Raw genomic sequence first — 19,555 nt, 5'->3', positions numbered from 1 at the left:
CCACCACCTAATACGTGAGGGATAACTGATCAATACTTATGGGGAAAAAAAAAAAGAGGATGATCTTGCCAGGTAGTCCCTGACATCATCTGGGTGAGAAGAATACTGGGGAAATGTTTGCCTTGTGTTGCTTTTGCCTCCTCCTCTCCTTTTTGCCATTCTAAAATCAGTCCTCACTCTCACTGGCTTCTTTGTTTAAAATCCTGAAGCTGCCCAAGGCTTAGCTGGATTTGCTTTCTAGACCCACATCCTTGAGATGATGCTGTGGGGAAGAGGTAGAAAGGAGGGTCCTTGAGATTGGGGAGAAAGTCTCCTGGGAGCATCAGGAGGGTGACAGGGTTACCAGGTTGTGAGAACCTAAATAGGCTGTCCCTTCTTCTATCCCATAGATAGGGGATAGGGTGTGTGTGTGTGAGAGAGAGGGAGAGAGGAGAGGGAGAGAGAGAGAGAGAGAGAGAGAGAGAGACTGACTAACTGTTGCTTATGGATGGTGGTCATTACATGTGTCAGCAGCCGCTGAAGCCCTGGGTCATCATCTTCAGTGTAGACGGTCTTGATTCCGGACTCAGATGAGGTTTCACTAGAGCCCCCAGGGATATACATTCCAGGATGGATCAAATTAGATGCCCCCAAAATAAAGAGCTGCTAGGTTTATGCATCCCTGCCTCGGGGGAAGTGATATCTGCAGGTCCCTCAGGGAACACACCTGCCTTTATTGTCCAGGCCTTCCAGGAGCAGATTTACAACAAGAATGCTTTAGGAGAGGACCTTCGGGCACCCAGGTGGTCTAGGCAGATGCCTTCCTGATGTGACTTCTGGGAACAAGGGACACAAGGAGATATAAGATCTCTTGGGCTGGAGAGATGGTGAGAGGATACTACTCTTCCAGAGGTCCTGAGTTCAATTGCAACCACATGGTTAACCATCTGTAAAGAGATCCAACTCTTCTTGTGTCTGAAGAAGCTACAGATATCTTATCACACTGTAAATCCTAAAAAATCTTTAAAAAAAAAAAGATTGTACTGCTTTGTAAGATATCTTATCACACTGGAAAAAATGGTTTGTTTTTTGAAAAAAATGGTTTTTTTTTGTTTTTGTTTTTTTTTTTTTTGGTTTTTTTTTCAGAGCTGGGGACCGAACCCAGGGCCTTGCGCTTCCCTAGGCAAGCGCTCTACCACTGAGCTAAATTCCCAACCCCCAAAAAAATGTTTTTAATTGAAGTGTAGATCAGCCCTAGTACACATTTAATTCAACAACTTTCTGCTTGAATATTGTAAACAGGATTAAATAAATTCAACCACAGGTCAGGAGGTAGAGCATGCAACCAGTTGCCAGGAAGTCGACCTAGGATTAATAAGAAAACACCATAGAGAGTAAGAGGGCATCAGGAAGATGGATAGAAAGGAACACAGGAAGTAGAAAGGGTGGGACATTCAGTTTGAAGGAGGTTGAGACAGTGTGAGGGAGGAGATTCCCGCGGGTCATGGGCTGGAGAGGAAGATCAGCTGGATGCTCTCTCTGCCTCTCTGAGCTAACAGGCCTCCATCCCAGCATCTGGCTCCTGAGTCCTCATTGGTAAAGTCAAATGATTGAGATCTTTTAGAAAACATTTTAGCACACAATGTGGTACCTATCTGAAACCCTCTGTGACCAGGATGTGGCAGCAAAGGGGTCTGTGCCTTCCTTCCCACACTGAGGAAATCGCTCGGTTGTCTGATCTGCTAGCCCCTCTCCCAAAGACGCACCGGTTGAGCTGTAGGGACTGACAGAATGGTCACAACTTTGGCTAACATGTGGGTTACTGATGCTTCATTAACCACTGATGTGGAACCAAAGCTAATAGAAAATGGCAGACTATAGACCAGAGAATGGAATGGCCAATACTGAGGAAAGAACCACAAAATCAGCACAGCACTATTGGCCATAAGACAAACAACTAGGAAAGCAAAAAGAAAATATCTTCTTCAGCTCATGGTGTGTGCAATGCTACAACTGTACGTCATCAAGATGGAAAACCAGTAACTGGCAGATGAATGGCCAAGACACCCGGTCCCGGGAGGCACGAATGGAAATGGCAAACCTGAGCAAAGACATCGGAGAGCACATAGCTCATACAGGCAAGACAGACAAACGTCTGAGAATAGCGAATAGTGGAAAATTGGCGTCTAACATTTTCCAGGGAACAAATTCAGAGTCAATCAGCAAGGATGATAAATACAAGTTGGAAAAACTTGAAAGTTTAACCCTAACACTAAAAAATAAGGGGAGGGCTGGAGAGATGGCTCAGTGGTTAAGAGCTCTTCCAGAGGACCTGCGTTCAAATCCCAGCAACCACATGGTGGCTCACAACCATCTGTAATAGGATCTGATGCACTCTTCTGGTGTGTCTGGACAGCTACAGTGTACTTACATATAATAAATATTTTTAAAAAAATAAGGGGAGATGGAGAACCAGGGCAACCCTATGAGAACAACTGTTATAAAGAATCCATAGCCAGACAGTGGTGCACACCTTTAATCCCAGCACTTGGGAGGCAGAGGCAGGCACATAAGAATTGCAGTGATTTAAATTTAAAAGCTGCTTGCAAAAGGCAGACTGAAATTCAAAGTGATCCTTTATGATCTAAAAATAAATACACTTAAACCTTGAAAAAAAATACACACACACACACACACACACACATATATATAAAGAGAAAGGGGAATATATATAGGTATATTTACACATACTAAGATCTATTTAATTTCAAATTTTTAAAATTTCAATTGAAAGATAATACCTTTTCTATTGCCAAACAAAACAAAAAACCATTTTGCTCTAGGAAAGATATAAACTGCCAAAAAAAATAACCCCTGAGAGTTAGGGCGTGAGCAGGGTTTTGCTTTTATCTTTCCAGGAGAATAAAAACATCTAAGTAAGGAATCTTGAGACCACTGGACAAGTAAAACATCTGAAGAAAAAGAGAAAATGTCCCAAGAAAAAGGGTAAATTGGCCAAGTGGTATTACCCACCTCCAGCCCACTGGTTTGAAATCACAGCTCGGAGCCCCAGACTAGCACTGGCACCAATGCCACCATCTTGCCTAGGTAGCTGCCCCTTCCCACCTGAGGCAGCGCTGGTGGTGGTGGGGGGCAGCCTTGGCAGGCATTCCTTTCTTTTTTCCTGCCATATAGCTGGCCCATGGCAGATCCCCAAATGCTTGCCTCTGCTGCCCTCTACAGATATAAGAGGCAAACGGGCTTTGGGATTGGAGTGTGACTGTCATCCTCTAAACCCACTCACGCTTGTTAAAGGAAAATCCGAAATCTCTGTCCCCTATCAGAAGAGCCACCTGGACAGAAGAAAACAATAAGGGACTGACTATTCTATTGCCACTAATCTCTTACGCTTTTGGTTTTCAGTTGACTCTCTAAGACTTTCCTTAAAGTATATTATCTCAAAATCTATAAGACTATTGTGTATATATAAATTTTCTGTCATCACACAGAATACTAATTCTCGAAGTGATCTTCATTGAGCTTCCTGTACCTATTTTCAGGTTCCAGTCTGAAGCAAGTAACTAGGAACACAGTTTGTGTACCTCAGATGTGGTCCTCAAACCTTTCTGAGATCTGCTGAATGTGGCATTTAAAATGTCTCGGTTTTCTACCATTCCTAACAGTAACCTTTGAAGTCTCCAAGAAGATGGGGTCCTGCAATGACTAATCCACCTGGATTGTGGGAACGCTAACCGCTGGACAGAACTGCCCCAGGTCTCTTCAGCCACCAGGTTCTGTGCAGAGAACACCTTTGGGTTGGCTGCTATGCTCTACCTGGCCAGGATTGCCCTAAGCTGACAAACACCACCCAGAGATCAGCTCTGGACTACAAACTACTCAGGACATTCAAGTTGCCGAGTTCATATGAGACTGACACGAACATTGTACAGAACTTAGAACTCAAAAAATCTTAATCCTTGGACTTCCAAATACAATGAAGCTAGACATTGTAGAAAGCTTGGCAGAAATATCTTCATTACTGTAAATATTTTTACTATATTAAAGTTAATAGCTTTCCCTTTCATTTAGACAAAAGGGGGGAAATGTTGCAGGACATTTGATCACAGTGTGAACCCTGAGATTGTGTTATTTGCTGGAAAAATCTGTTTCTAGTGTGGCTCAGCCCTAGCACACACATTTAATCCAACAGCTTTCTGCGTCAATACTGTAAACAGGATTAAATAAAGTCAATCTTAGGTCAGAAGGCAGAGCAAGCAACCAGCTGACAGGAGGGAAACATGAGACTAGTAAGGAAACAAAAACAGAGAGTAAAGAGAGTCAGGACGGACACGGACACACACAGGAAGTAGAAAGGAGGGAATTCAGTCTGAAGGAGGTTTCTGAGCCGGTGTGAGGAGGGCAGTCCTGGTGAGGCTGAGGAGGAAGGCCAGCTGGCGTTTTCTCCGCCTCCCTGGGCTAGCAGTCCACCCCAGCATCTGGCTCCCAGACAACTGAGATTCTGTTTTAAAAACAAACAAAAACCACCAACTCCTACTGCAGAGGACCTGAGTTCCATTTCCGGCACCTAGGCAGGTGCCTCACAGTCACCTGTAACTCGGTTTCAGGGATCTGACACCTCTGGCCTCACCGGCTTCCTGCCCCTGGACTTACAGACGGCAAGGTCTATGACCTACTTGATATAGGTGCTGGGAACTGAACTGCAATCCACTGCAAGAGCATAGGCGTGCATAACTAGGCTGTTAACCAGCACGCCATCTCTCTGGCCCCTCCATCATGCTTTTTTTTTTTTTTTTTTTTTTTTTTCCCCAGGAGCTGGGGGCCTTGCGCTTGCTAGGCATGCGCTCTACCACTGAGCTAAATCCCCAACCCCATCATGCTTTTTGATAAACTGAAGATAGTTCGTTGATGGCTCCTTCCCTATCCAAACATCAAAGCCAGAGTCTCCGGGTGAGCAGGGACTTAGAACTGCTCTAGAGTATCTTTGTCTTAACTTGTGCCTGATAGTTACTCTCCTTGTTGATCCATTGTTTGAAAGACAGTTGCTACAAACAGAACCTCCTCACATCAGGTTGCTGTGATCTGGGTCCTTGAGGTGGCTGGACAAGCACCTCTGTGCATCCCCTCAGTGAGGGAGAGACCAGGCAGGAGGCACAGTGACACAGTTCACAGTTTTATTTGGCCCTAATAAATACAACAGGGAACATCCATTTCTAAACATGGCCTCTCCCCTACAAACGGCAGTTTGCAGTGTCTGTTCTCAGTCAGGCTCAGGATGATGTTTACGTGGGGCTGTGTTAGGCTGAGCTCAGCTGTGAAGGTAATTGAACTTCTATCTTGGGCTTGTGTCTGGCCTGAATCCCCTCTAGGCTCCTGCCGTAGTTTGGATGGTTTTCCTTATAGGTTTATGTGCTGGAAGCTTAGTCCCTAGTGTAGCAGTGTTAGGATGATGTAACCCTTAAGAGATGGATTGCGGGTTGGAGAGATGGCTCAGTGGTTAAGAGCACTGACTGCTTTTCCAGAGGACCTGAGTTCAAATCCCAGCAACCACATGGTGGCTCACAACCATCTGTAATGGAATCTGCTGCCCTCTTCTGGTGTGTCTGAAGACAACTACTTGTATACTTGTGTACTTATATATAATAAATAAATCTTTAAAAAAAAAAAAGATGGATTGCGTGGAGGGGGTCCTGCCCTCATGAATGGATAAATGCCGCTCCCCAGAATCACTGTCTCCCGCTGCCTGTCTCATATGATCCTGCTGCACATGTCCCTGCCATGTACTGCCAGCTACCGTCCAACCCCAGCAAAGCTGGGCGTAGGCCGGTTCCACATGTTTAATCTTCTAGAACTGTGAGCTTATTGTACAAATAAATCACTTTTACATAAAGTGCCCAGCCTTATATATTTTGTTATAATAACGAAAGGAAAATTACTATCCCGGTAGCAAGTTTGCTCATCAGGGATAAGTGCCTGATAACAAGCCCTATAACCTGAATTTAACCCCCAGAACACACATGGGGAAGAGAAAACTAACTTCCTTAAGTTGTCCTCTGACCTTCACATGTGCACTGTGCTGTGCATGCACATGCACACAAGACAAACACATGCACTGTAATAAGACAGGCTGCTGAAGCACCTGCCTCTCTCCAGTCTGCAGCTAAGAACTCTGTGACTGTCCCAGCCTCTGTGGAGAGCTTTGTCCTCTGATAACCATTACCATTTCTAGTTTCTGACCCCAGAAGTCATTTCTCCAGGAGAACAGGTAAAATTGAGGCTAAGCTAGTTAAGTAGATAGGAGACTGTGTCCCTTAACCCTACCAGAGGCTGAATGAGGGAAGAAACACGGGCCTCTTCCCAGTTGATTCCTAGGGCCTTGACCCATGAAAGAACTAGAAGCTTGTCTTCTCTTTCAGCCGAGGTCAGAGGTTTGGGTCCATGTTCTCCAGATCTGAGCTTGCCTCCTCAACGTCTTGCGACTCCTAGGTCAGAACCAGAAAGCCAGTCACAGGTTTGTGCCAATCCCCAGGGCCACAGCCTGGGGACCAACACCTCTTTCCTTCTGCCTCCACCGGGAAGGAATCCGTAAAGACTCACTGCTAGGCCTCCTTCTCAGGCCTCCTTCTCAGCCTGCCCACACCCAGGAGGGCCCTCTTTAGGTGACTCCTTACCAGACCGAGGCCCCTGCCCTGCCGCAGGGTGGCATAGAAGTGCAGCACTCGGGAGTCGCATCGAACCACGGTGGGGTCGAAGTCTAGCACACGTAGACCCTGGAGGCTACGGGCCCGGGAGAGGGCCACATAGGCTTGACCACTGGCGAACACACGGCCCAGAGAGATCTCTACACAGTCCAGAGACATGCCCTGGGTGATGGAGGAAGAGTTAAAGCCAGTTTTGCCTGAAGTCCCTTACATTCAAATGACTTTCACCAACCCAACTACTGTGCCTGGATGGCCTCATCAACCTAGAGTCTTTTTTTTTTTTTTTAAGATTTATTTATTTATTACATATACAGTGTTCTGCCTGCATGTATGCCTACCAGGACTGTAGAGGGCCCTAGATCTGATTATAGATGGTTATGAACCACCATGTGGGTGCTGGGAATTGAACTCAGAACCTCTGGAAGATGAGCCAGTACTCTTAACCACTAAGCCATCTCTCCAGCTCCTATCCAGAGCCTTAAACATAGGAGAGCTTGAGGGGCAGACAGAGAAAGCTCAGACAATGGTCAGACGGGTGCAGGGCTAAATCTGTACAGAGCTAAACTCTGCCTCTCCACTAGCTGTGACACCTGGGAAGCTTTCTCAGCACCTTTGTTTTCTGCCTGTGAATCGCTAACTCTTCAGTTATATCTATGCCTGGTATGGTTGTTACAGAGATTAACCTGTTCTGGTCATGGTCAGGAAATGGCAGAGGAGGGTCTAGAAAGGGAGAGAAGAATGTGGACCAAGAGGTATGCTAAAGAAAAGTATAGGGGGTTGGGGATTTAGCTCAGTGGTAGAGCGCTTGCCTAGCAAGCGCAAGGCCCTGGGTTCGGTCCCCAGCTCCAGAAAAAAAAAAAAAAGAAAGAAAAAGAAAAGTATAGGGCTGGGGGCGGAGCCTGGCTGGTAGCATGCCTAACAGGCAGGAAGCTCTGGGTTCAGATTGAACCGAAGCATCCACATAACCCAGGAGGGTGCATACTTGTAATAACAGCAGGAGATCAAGGCCAGCGTCCTCCACAGCTACATGATGAGTTTGAGGCCAGCCTGGGCTCAGCATTGCCTGCCCACTCTGTCCTATTGTGCTCACCCCTGCACTGGATAGTCACCTGGCTTTTGTGGATGGACATTGCCCAGGCTAGCTGTAGGGGAAGCTGCTGCCGGCTGAGGTACTGGCCCCCAGTGACCTGTACTGTCCAGCGGTCGCTGCGGATGACCTCAGTGATGCCACACAGGAACCGTACCCGGGGAAGCCCTGAGGAAGGCATGGATAAGTCCCACCTTTTAGCAAGCCTACAGCTTGTCCTGCTGTGAAATGAACCCAAGCAGCATGACCTCCCCCTCCAACATCACTCACCTCTTCCTTCTGACTCAAACCCGACTACCACCCCTCGGGCACCATTCACCAGGCCCCGAGACACTGCCAAGTTCTTCACCAGCATGACCTGCAGAGGAGGAAGTGCAGGGATGAAGAGGGACCCTCCCTGGGCCTGACTCCTCTAGCACTTAGGGTTCAGAGAGAGGATGGGGGAGTCTTAGCACAAGACCTCTGTGACAAGCTACATTATTTTCCTGGAAATATCTTGGCCTTATCTTGTGTCAAAGGGGCTTAGTAGTCATCAAATTGCCCAGAAAGAAGGTGATAAAGCCAGGAGGGTAACCTGCATCACAGGACTTTGAAAAGAGTTAGACGTAGCTGGGTTTGGTGGACATGTTTTCTATCCCAGCACTCAGGAAGCAGAGAGGCAGGTGGATCTCCAGAGTTCAAGGCCACCCTAGTCAACTTAACAAGTTCCAGGCCAGCTGGGTCTACATAGTTATCTTGTTTTTAAAAAGGGGGTGGGGGTGGGGAATTAAGGGATTATGCCTGCCCTGGAAGACCACAAAATTTGAGGAATGACACTAGCGTCTGCCACGCCTCTTTCAACCACAATGCTTGCATTTCCCACATGTGCCCAGTGGACCCTGAGGAGAGTTTTACCATTCTTGGCCATGCCCACAGAGGAGGAGTCAGAAGCTGCCCATCTATAAGGTATACTACTATCGGGGTAGTATACCTCATATCATGGGGGATGTTACCATGGGGAGACATTTCACCTAAGGACTGAGCTTCAGTAAGGAAGAGACTTGTCCAAAGTGGAATTGCTTGACAGGGCTCTTGATGTTAAAAGAAGATAAGAGGGCGGAAGAAGACAGGAAAGGGGGCGGGGAGTGGTCACAGTAGGTCTCAACTATCAAGGGACCTTGGTAGAGTGTTAATAGTCAGGGACCCCCCCCCACCCCATTTTCCACTCACTTGAGCCCCCAGCTTTAACTGAAGGACACGGCCTACAGGGCACTGAGCATCCAGGGTCCGGCTTAGCTCGGGGTCACTGTCTATAGCCTCAAAGCTGTGTACATCACCTGGAAAAGGAAGAGTGAGAAAACACGTTATACATTGACTTGTGACTCAGTTTCCACAAATGTATTAGATCAAGATGGTTGTGGGGGATGGACTGGGGACAGCTCAGGTCTAGCCAGGGCCTTGGAATCAGCCCACTACAGCTTTTGGGTAATAGTTTCATCTGTGAATGTACACAGAGCTTGGGCCCGGTTTTCCAGGGATGTGGGGTGGGGCTGGAGGGGAGGGTCACACCTGTCTGATGGCCCCTCCCAGCTGGTTTTGTCCAACCCAAGCATTGTATTCACCTGGTAGTTCCTTCAGCCGCTTCTCATTGGTAAGGGCCACATCATCCTGATGGGTGCACAGTCTCGTGGCTATAATTCCATCTCGTCCCACCTTATGGGCAGCTGTGGCCCTGAGCTGGCGGGTCACTTCATCTGAACATCTGTGGGGGCTTCAGTGTCAGACCAGAGATCCCCTGGACACCAGAAAAGGTGGGGACAGTATGGCCTGCTGCATAGGCCAAGTCTTGGAGCCCAAAAGGGGCACCAATATAAGATTTGCTGCTACCCAGCCCCTAGCCAGTCTACTTGTCCCTAGGTGTGAACAGTGAGCATGGGGACAGGGTGCTGGACTCTGAATACAGGTGGACCTACTGCTGTGTCTGCCCCGAAGAACCCACAGTGTTCCTGAGGAAGCAGTATATCACGAGTGACCCCAGGCCAGAGGTTTGCAGGCTTCAGTAGGATGCTGGTGTTGATACACTGGAATACTGACTATCCCGTCCGTCATCAGATCCGCCTTTAGGGTACAATCTTCTAGCCGTCTGCCTACTGCTTTGGCTGCAATAGCTAGCCTGAGTATTTTTTTTCTTCTTTTTTCTTTTCCTCGTGTGTGTGTGTGTGTGTGGTGTGTGTGTGTGTGTGTGTTTGCGCGCATGTGTGTGCACGTCTTTTTTTTTTGTATGATTTTTTTATTAGATATATTTCTTTACTTACATTTCAAATGTTATTCCTTTCCCAGTTTCCTGTCCATAAGTCCCTATCCCTCCCCCTCCCCCATCTGGGTATTCCTCCATCCATCCCCTTACTGCACCCCCCCATATTCCCCTGCACTGAGGGTCCAACGTTGGCAGGATCAAGGACTTCCCTTTCCACTGGTGCCCCAACAAGGCTATTCTCTGCTACCTATGCAGTTGGAGCCCTGGGTCAGTCCATGTATAGTCTTTCGGGAGTCCCGGGAAGCTCTGGTTGGTTGGCATTGTTGTTCTTATGGGGTTGCAAACTCCTTTAACTCTTTCAGTCCTTTCTCTAATTCCCCCAAAGGGGGTCCTGTTCTCAGTTCAGTGGTTTGCTGCTAGCATTGACCTCTGTATTGGACATGCTCTGGCTGTGTCTCTTAGGAGAGATCTATATCCTGTCCCTTTCAGCATTTTTTAGCATGCACACTTCTACAAGCTAGAAGTCAACTTCCTCAGTTTCCTTTAGCTTTTGTTTTTGTTTTTCGAGACAGATTCTCACTATGTAGCCCTAGTTGTCCTGGAACTCACTATGTAGACCAGGTTGGCCTTGAACTCACAGAGATCCACTTGCCTTCAGAATGTTGATTTAAAGTCATGTGCCTCTATACCTGGCACTTTTTACCTTTTTTATTTCTTTGTTTTTTGAGACAGAGTCTCTTACTGAATTTGGAGCTTACTCACCAGGCCAGCGAACTCAAGAATTCTCCTGTTTTGACTTCCCTAGCACAGGGGTTTACAGGAATCTGCTGTCAACCTCAACTTTTCACACAGGCACTGGGGAATCCAAACATAGGTTCTCATGCATCTGTAACAAGCACTTTCCTGACTCAACTGTCTCTCCAGCCAGCTAGCCTGTGTTTCAATGTGAGGTATGCTGTAAGAAGTGTTTGGTGTTGGTTTCTTTGAGATAGTGTCTTCTTAAACTGCCCAGGATGGCCTCAAGCTCACTATCCTCCACCTCAGCCTTTTGAGTCCTGTGGTTGCAATTGAGTGCCACAATGCCCAATGCCATAATATATATTGATTGATTGATTGGTGTTATAACATTCTTGACTACATTCTATCCTAAGTTGTCCCAAACTTTGTTTTCCTGTACAAACTGCTCATTCCCAAGGACAAACAAGCATCTCTCCGTCTTCCCTGAACTAGGTATGGTTACCAGAAGCCTGTAAATCCTAGGACTGAGGAGATATAGGTAAGAGGATCAGGAGTTCAAGGCCACACTGCAAATTCTTGACCAGCCTCAGCTATATGACGCCTGCCACCCACAAACATAACAATACAGACTCGTGCATGCATCCTTATCCCATTCCAGTACCCACCTGCCTAATCTCACAGCCTTCAGGAGAGAGATGAAGGTCTGGTCTGCTTGCCTCCACACCTCAGTCAGCTCCAGAGTCACTGGTACACACTTCCTCCAGCTCTTGGCCTGGTGGGGAAAGGGTAGGGGTGAGTTGGGTAATCAGAGAAGACTCCCCCACAAGCATAGGATCAGAATCAGGGTGTAAGTCCCTCCTCACAAGCACAGGTCAGGGTTAGGATGTGACCAGTACCTGAAAGCAGAATCGAGGATGCTGGGAACCTTTGGTCACTGGCGGCAACTGTAGGAAGTCCCCACAGATAATAAGCTGGATCCCTCCAAATGGTTTCTTCTGTTGTCGGACAGCTCTGGATGGGAGCAAGGAGTGCTTTAGAGATAGATGCTGGGTGGGCAAACTCCTTGGGGAAAATAACCAGACTCAGACCTCAGTGACTGCCCTTGCTCTAGTACTGACCTGGCCACAGCTTCCAACTTGTCAAAGAAGTCTGCCTCTACCATGGAGATCTCATCAATGACCAAACGTTGGCAGTTCAGCCAGCCCTGCCGCACACCGGGCCGATGGGCCAGAGCCACACACTGGGCCAGAGGAGCCTGGCCTGAACCGATGCCTAGGAGTGACACTATTCAGTCTGTGCTGAAATCCTGGCACCCCCTCCCCCCATCTCTCCCTCCTTCGCCACAAGTCTGGCTTGCTCTTAACCCAAGCCCAGGGGTTCACACTTACCTGCAAAGGCATGAAGGGTGGTGCCCCCAATGTGGCAGGCTGCCACCCCAGTGCTGGCAGTGGCCACAGTGCCAGTAGGAGGCAGGGAACCCAGGATATGTTTCAGCAGGTAGGACTTCCCTGTCCCTGGTGGGTAGGCAAAGTCAGAGTTGCCTGCTCCCCGGTGCCACCCTAGAGCTACCCACCATGCCATTCTTTCTCTATTACCTGCACTCCCGGTAAAGAATATGCTCTGGCCTTTCAGAACCATCCGCAGCACAGCAGCCTGCTCTTCGGAAAGCTTTGGTTTACTGGAGGGCATGCGTAGCTTCTTCACAGGCAGGGGCCACCTAGGAGCTTCCTGGGAGGAACAGGGCTGTCTCAGAACCTCCTGCCATGTTGCTTGGTCTGTATGCATTGCAAAACAGCCCTTTGCTTTGTTCTCAGCTTCACTTGGAACTTTGAGCAGGTCTGGGTCATCTGAAGACAGTCCCAACGGATACTAGCCTCCATTTCTGGCTTTTCGCCCGTTCAATGCCAGGCGTCTTAGACTGGCGACCACACCTGATTGCATCTAAAAGCTTTGTCAGACCCTCCTGACGGTTTTCTCCTCAGGTGATTGGGTTATTGCCTGTCCCTGACCCGCTCCGTTCCAAAAGCTCCTCTCTTCTGGGACTCTTTCTTCCTTCTTAAGTTTCCTTGCCTGGTCTTCTCTGCCACTATCTCTTTGGATGTGGCCTGGATGCTATTTCCCTGTTCTCAGCTTATCTAATCTTGAGAATTACTGGAGGGGAAGCATGGGTGATTTACACCTCGTCATCACCGTTCTCAAATGATGTACGATGGGCATTTCAGATCACCAGCTGTCTCCTTAATACTGCTGACTATCTTCCCCCAACCTCGGGCCTCCTGGGTTTCCTCGATCCCCAATAAAAACTCTCCCACTCCCTTTCTGGTCCTCACCGTACTAGGCTGGGATTCCATTGGCCGCTTTTCCAGCGCTGAGTCTGGAGCCTTGGTGGCCACAGCACGGCGCAGTTCCTCCGGCTGCACCGGACTGATCGTGACAAAGTCTCGGGGCCGCGGGCCGAGCAATTGCGCACGGGCAGAGGCGGGTCCCGGCCCAGGGGCGACCGCCAGCTTCAGGCGCAGGGTGCGCAGGAAGCGGCGCAAGCGCTCCGGGGGACAGTCAGAGAGCAGCAGTTGCACTGAGCCAGCCCGGGGCACGCCATCGGCGGGGAGCCGCAACGTGCTGCGCCCAACTGCGGCGAAGCGGGTGAAGAGGCGCACGGCACGCAGTGGGAAACAGCGTGGTCGCCCTTCGGGTCCGGGTGCCTGCAGTCGCAGCATCAACTCGCGGCGTTCATTCCGACCTAGGCTCAGCTCTGCGGCGCGCAGAGCCTGGCGCTTGCGAGGTTGCCCTCCAGGACTCAGCTCCTCTACGGCTACCCGGCACCGCAGCTCGGTGTCATCACATTCATCGGTCGCCGCCTCAGTGCTAGAAGGCATCTCCAATGCCTCTGCAGGCGTTCAGGGACCGAAGCACACAAGTCACAGAAAATCGGGGTGTAATAGGCAATACTGTGACAGAAAATCCTGTCCAGATCACTTAGCGTCAAGCAGGTTGTCACTGGTAACAGAAGGTGCCACCAAGATATTCCAAGCACTCTAGAGCGAGGAGAAACGTCCTCTGCTGTAGTTCTCGGAGAGGTGGAAGGTGGCATTAACTGCACTTAGGACTGCAATGTCCTGCAATGGCCACATTAGAAAGGTGTTCCTGAACAGAAAAAAAGACCCACCCAGGCCAACACCGGACTCATCAGGGACTTCTACCCAGGAAGCAGAACAATAACCACACGTTGGGCGATGGGAAGGAGACTGGCTGGAGGTGAAACAGGCTGAGACAGGCACACCCCCTTCATAAACCAATTAGTAGGTATCAGGGTCAGTGTGATTCCAGTGCTTTGGAAAGGGTGAATTCTTAGGGAATGTATGGAACCTCCGGGCCCAGGAATCCATTGTCCCTCCGTCTGACCCACGAATCAGTACCTCTCCCAGCGAGGATCACTAAAATAGTCACGTTCTTTGCCTCCCACCTCAAGGATCCGACAGACTCACTGGTTGCTTTCGGATGAAAAGGCAGATCTGAACCGGCCGGCAGCAAAGCCAAGGCACTAAGAACTTTCAAATACTAGGAATAAAAAAATTACCCAATCACCGGCCTGGTCTTTAAATTCTCTAGCCAATCAGGGACGGGAGCGGGGGCGTGTCCAGGGGCGGGCGTTTCTTCGGCGTTCCAACCCTCTGGTTACAGTTAACCAGAACCAGCCCTTTTGTGTTGGGGGAGCGTGCGTTTTAGAGTTCCACGTGTGGGCGTGGCGGGGTAGGGAAGGGGCTGCGGTTCCAAGGCTCAAGGTGTACTGTCCCCGAGGCGGTTCTGAAGATTTGAGAACCGTTCTATTTACACGGCCTGCTTTTCTCACACCCACCACCGCCACCTGGCTGTGCTTGGCCTTGGGGAGAAACTACCTAGTCCTTTGCACACCCTGTTCCCACCCACAGAACCATTGTCTCCTTTTCAGGTCATTCCCTGGGCCAGCCATGTCGGCTTCCCTGTTCCCTTATTTATTTATTTTCCCCTTCTCTGCTCCCATAAGAATTATTCTATACATTTGTCTCTTTTACCGTGCTGAGACCAGTGTCAGAAGTCCAGTTGTTATAAAGGAAGCCAGTGAGTCCTTGTTCTCAGGGAATTCTTACTCCTCTTGTTGCTTTGATTGCCCAGAGAATGTATTTTTTTTCAGCTGGGGCCTTGTTACCTTGTGTAGGCTGGTCTTAAATTCCTGGCCTTAAGGGATCCTCCTTCAGCCCCCTAAATAGCTGTGACTACAGGCACCTGACAAGATCCAGCTTTGGAAACTTACTTTTAATTATTATTTTTCCTTCACTGAAGTTTGAAATTACATAGCTGGAAGGGATCTTCTGGGTGGGTCGAGTCACCTCATTTTACAGATAATGATAGCCACTACAGACTAAATCCTTTTCTTTCTTCCTTTCTTTCTTTCTTTCTTTCTTTCTTTCTTTCTTTCTTTCTTTCTTTCTTCTCCCCCTCCTCCCTCTATGACATTATTTGTCCAAGGCTGACCTCAAATATCTCTAGGTTCTACTTATAGGATATAACATTGAGTTTCTGATCTTTCTGTGTCCACCTAATGTTACAATTCTATGCATCTAGCACTGTGGCCAGTTAGTTATGAGGACCAGAGTGACAATTCTCAAACTCAGTATTCAAAATAAGAATTATAAGAATTTTTAAGAATTGTTTACCTTATGTGTATGAATGTTCTGCCTGCATGTGTATCACTTGTGTGCCTGTTGAATCCCTTGAAGCCAATGCTTGTGAACCACCATGTGGGTTCTGGGACTTGAAGGTTCTCTGCAAGACCCACATGTGCTCTTTACTGCTGAGCCATATCTCTAACCCTGAAAGTGTTCCCATTGGAACTGGAAAAAAAATGGCTCAGAGATTAAGAGAATTAGCTCTTAGCTATTATAGTGTCCCACAATCTTCTGTTCCAGGAGGTTCAACACCTTCTGGTACACATTCAAACATGTGGGCAAGACTCGCTTGAACATATAGATGTGTGTGCATATGCATATGTATTTAAATAAATATTAAAAATTTAAAAACTTTTCACCATCGGGGCTTAGCAGTTAAGAGCATTGACTGCCCTTCCAGATGTCCTGAGTTTAAATCCCAACAATCACATGGTTGCTCACAACCATCTGTAATGGGATATAATGTCCTCTTCTGGTTCATCTGAAGACAGCTACAGTGTACTCATAACATTAAATAAATAATTTAAAAAAGAGCTAAGTTTAAAAAAATCTTTTCACCACCTCACATAAAAACTATGTACTCACTGAGATAAAAATTTGTAATTCTTTATTCTCAGACCATGGTACCCTAACATTTTATTATGAAAATATTGAAGGAAATACAATGCAGAAAGGTTAAAAGAATTTTACAGTAAGGCCCAAGTGATTGTTCAGTAGTTAAAGGCACCTACCTACAACCTAAATTTGATCCTACAGCCCATTTTAGTGAATGGATAGAATCAACCCTCCCAAGTTGTCCTCTGTTTGTACCTTCTCTCTCTCTCTCTCTCTCTCTCTCTCTCTCTCTCTCTCTCACACACACACACACACACACACACACACACACACACACACTTTTTTTTTTCCAACAGGATTTCTCTGTGTAGCCTTGGCTGTTATGGAATTCACTCTGTAGGCTAGCCTGGCCTGGAACTCTTCTTTTGGGTTTTTGAGGCAGGGTCTTGCTAAACAGTTCAGGCTGGCCTAGGAAATGCTATGATACAGTCCAGGTGGTCTTATACTAGCAGCTCTCCTGCCTATGCCTCCTAAGGGCTGGGAATGCAGGATGCCAACATACCTGGTTGTGGGGTGTGTGTGTGAAATTTTGGAGTTTTTTTATTTTAATGATTAGACTGATTCATTTTATTTGGTGTGTGGGTGATTTGCTGGCATGTATGAATGTGCACCATGTGTCTGCTAAGGTCAGAAGAGGGCATTGGATCATCTAGAACTAGCTACAGATGGTTATGAACCACCTGATGGGTACTTAGAATGGAATCCAGGTCCTCTGTAAGAGTCATCTCTCAGCCAGGCAGTGATTGTACGTACCTTTAATCCTAGCACTCTGGACAGCAGAGGCAGACGGATCTCAGAGGCCAGCCTGGTCTTCTTCCAGGTAGCCAGGGCAACACAGAGAAACTGTCTTTAAAAAAAAAAAAACAAACAAAAAAAAAAAAAAAAAAACAAAACAAAAACAAAAACAAAAACAACCACAAGCCATCTCTCCAGTTTAAGCATCTAAATTTTCTGACTTATATTTTAATTTATTTTAAATAAGCACGTGGGCAAGGAACTCTAAACTACAGAGTGGTACTATTTGATATTATTCGAATGTGTTAGATATTTTTCCCACCTAAGTTTTTGTAAGAGCAACAACAGTGAGTCCTTGTAGGAAAAGAAACCCAGAGCTCAACTTGGCCACTCTGGTGTTTTAATGTTTCTTGGATTTTGCCGTCCTGCCCGCGCCCTACCTCTGGCGTTCTTTCATTTCGATTGGCAGATGCAGAGGGGCGGAGCCAGAGCGAGTCCCCACATCTGCCATCCAACTTCCTTTTTTTGCTGCCGGGTTGTGTGCATATGCAATTCTCTGCTTGCTGCTGCCGCTATGAAGCCAAATTTGAGGGAGACATAAAGCTGCTTTTGAACTTCTTTTTCTAAATCCAAATCCCAGATTGGAGGCAGACATTTGGAGGGAAGGGTTTCTTATAAAAATTTTCTCTTGTAGAACTCTTTCCTGGTCTGACCCGTTCTCTCCTCCTGAAAGGCCCCAATGCATTCTAAAGAAGTAACTGTAACTTTATAGCAAAGGGCGGAATCATGTGTTACTAAAGGGAGCCTCGCCTCTCCACCTTAGGATCCTCTCTCCCCAAGCTTTTGCCTTCCTTCTTCTGCAATCTGATTCTTGCAAAGAAAGTGTGGTTAGAAGAGATGAAGGAGGAAAGGTTTTATGATTTCCTAGCTTCCAGAACACAAGTCAGGCCTCTCATCTCCAAACTTCCTCATGCTGAGGTAGAAGCCAGCCACCCACACCCCCACACATAAACACTCCCAAACAGTAGGACCTCACCTCAAACCGTTTCCTTACCTTGCTTGGTGCTCACTCCCCCCTCTCCCTCCCTCACCTTCTCTCTGCTGCCCCCGCCATTTACGGGTCCAGTTGAATACCTACATCCTACCTTTGATTCCCTCCTCACCTACTGTTAAAACTTTATCGTCTTCCAAAACCTATAGAGTGTATTAATGTTCTCCATTCTCATGCCACACCTCCTGGTTAGCATTCTGTCACCTTGTCTTAGTTAGGGTTTTACTGCTGTGAACAGACACCAGGACCAAGGCAACTCTTATAAGGACAACATTTAATTGGGGCTGGCTTGCAAGTTCAGAGTTTCAGTCCAGCATCATCAAAGCAGGAACATGGCAGCAGCATCCAGTCAGGCACGGTGGGTGCAGGACGAGCTGAGAGCTCTACATCTTCATCTGAAAGCTGCTGGCAGACTACTGACATCCAGGCAGCTAGAATGAGGGTCTTAAAGCCCATGTCCATAGAGACACACCTACTCCCACAAGGCCACACCTCACATAGTGCCACTCCCTGGGCCAAGCAAATTCAAACCATGACACACCTCTATCCTAAATCACAGCAATGGACAGCTAGTTACCTGGAGTCCTGGCTTCTACTCTCATTATAAACCATTCTTCAAACAGCAAGAAATGGGGTTTGTTTGCTTGGTTGTTTGGTTGTTTGGTTGTTTGGTTGGTTTTTAGAGACAGGGTTTCTCTGAGTATCCTTGGCTGTCCTGGAACTCACTCTATAGACCAGGCTGGCCTCAAACTCAGAAATCGTCCTGCCTTTGCCTCCTGAGCTCTCAGATTAAAGGTGTGGTGCAAGTGGGATTTTATTTTGAGTCGTTCATCTTCCTGTCCAAGGAAATCTAAGCAGGATTGAAATCTTGGAGGAAACTTATGCAACCTTGTGGCCCTGGGACATTGTTTTCTATATCCTTCAAAAAATGAATTATTTTATGTGTATGACTGTTTTTCCTGCAGGTATGTCCGTGCACTACTGGAGTTACACACAGTCGTGAGCCACGATGTGGGTGCTGAGAATCAAAGCCAGGTCCTCTGGAAGAGCAGCCAGTGTTCCTAACCAACAGGCCATCTCACAACCCCTCTCCACCCTTTAGGTGTAAGGACCTGGTCCAGGCACGAGGGGCAGTGTGTTCCACCCTCTTCCATGTTGAACTGAAAAGGACTCGGGAGCCCAAAGGCCAGCAGAGGGCAGTGAAAGAGAAGTTTGGTCAACTGGAGTAGCTGAGGCTATGACAGCCAGAGTCAAAACAGGTCATCATTAATCCATCCCACAAGCACAAAATTCTGGGTGCTGTACCATGCAGCACACCTGCCTAGGAAAGGTCGTGCGTGTGCATGCGTGTATGGTGCTGGAGGTTAGGATGCGACAGCCAACCCTCCGAGCCTGTTTCTCCAAAATAAAAATGAAAAGTACATGGTAGACCTTAAAGGCTTTCTCCACTCTCCAGCAACATGGTCAGGGCCGAAAGGAGTTAGGGTGATGGAGTCGGCTCATAACATGAGAACCAGAGAGGGGTTGGACGAGGGAAAGGAGAGCACAGAGTTTGGGATCTCAGAGAGCCAAAATCAGACCCTCTATAAAGGAACCGAGTCCAGACTCTGATTCTGGTCATACATTCCAAGCTCATGGCCCAGCCCCTCCCTGAAGTTCCACAGACCAAAGACCATCGCCACTATTCCG

The 19,555-nt window shown here is 47.7% G+C and overlaps 1 protein-coding gene across 2 annotated transcripts; it reads right to left on the bottom strand.

The window, feature by feature from the left end:
• Nucleotides 1–6,138: 6,138 nt before the first annotated feature.
• Nucleotides 6,139–13,694, bottom strand: Pif1 (PIF1 5'-to-3' DNA helicase). 2 transcript variants are annotated; one of them, XM_032911260.1, is made up of 12 exons: nucleotides 13,090–13,655; nucleotides 12,355–12,487; nucleotides 12,148–12,273; nucleotides 11,878–12,031; nucleotides 11,656–11,770; nucleotides 11,425–11,531; nucleotides 9,387–9,526; nucleotides 8,995–9,101; nucleotides 8,056–8,143; nucleotides 7,808–7,953; nucleotides 6,669–6,860; nucleotides 6,139–6,479 (listed from the first exon to the last, which is right to left on the bottom strand). In XM_032911260.1, exons 1-12 carry the CDS (start codon nucleotides 13,633–13,635, stop codon nucleotides 6,420–6,422), a joined length of 1,914 nt encoding a protein of 637 aa, XP_032767151.1. In that variant the 5' UTR covers nucleotides 13,636–13,655; the 3' UTR covers nucleotides 6,139–6,419. The 2 variants fall into 2 exon arrangements, with proteins under 2 accessions (XP_032767151.1, XP_032767150.1); XM_032911259.1 differs by lacking the exon at nucleotides 6,139–6,479 and having other exon boundaries at nucleotides 6,775–6,860; nucleotides 7,808–7,979; nucleotides 13,090–13,694.
• Nucleotides 13,695–19,555: the final 5,861 nt, after the last annotated feature.

The sequence above is a fragment of the Rattus rattus genome, chromosome 8 (genome assembly GCF_011064425.1).
Source record: "Rattus rattus isolate New Zealand chromosome 8, Rrattus_CSIRO_v1, whole genome shotgun sequence".
Taxonomy (NCBI): domain Eukaryota; kingdom Metazoa; phylum Chordata; class Mammalia; order Rodentia; family Muridae; genus Rattus; species Rattus rattus.
Note: the sequence above shows the minus strand (reverse complement) of the source record. Positions and strands in the feature narration are given on the sequence as shown.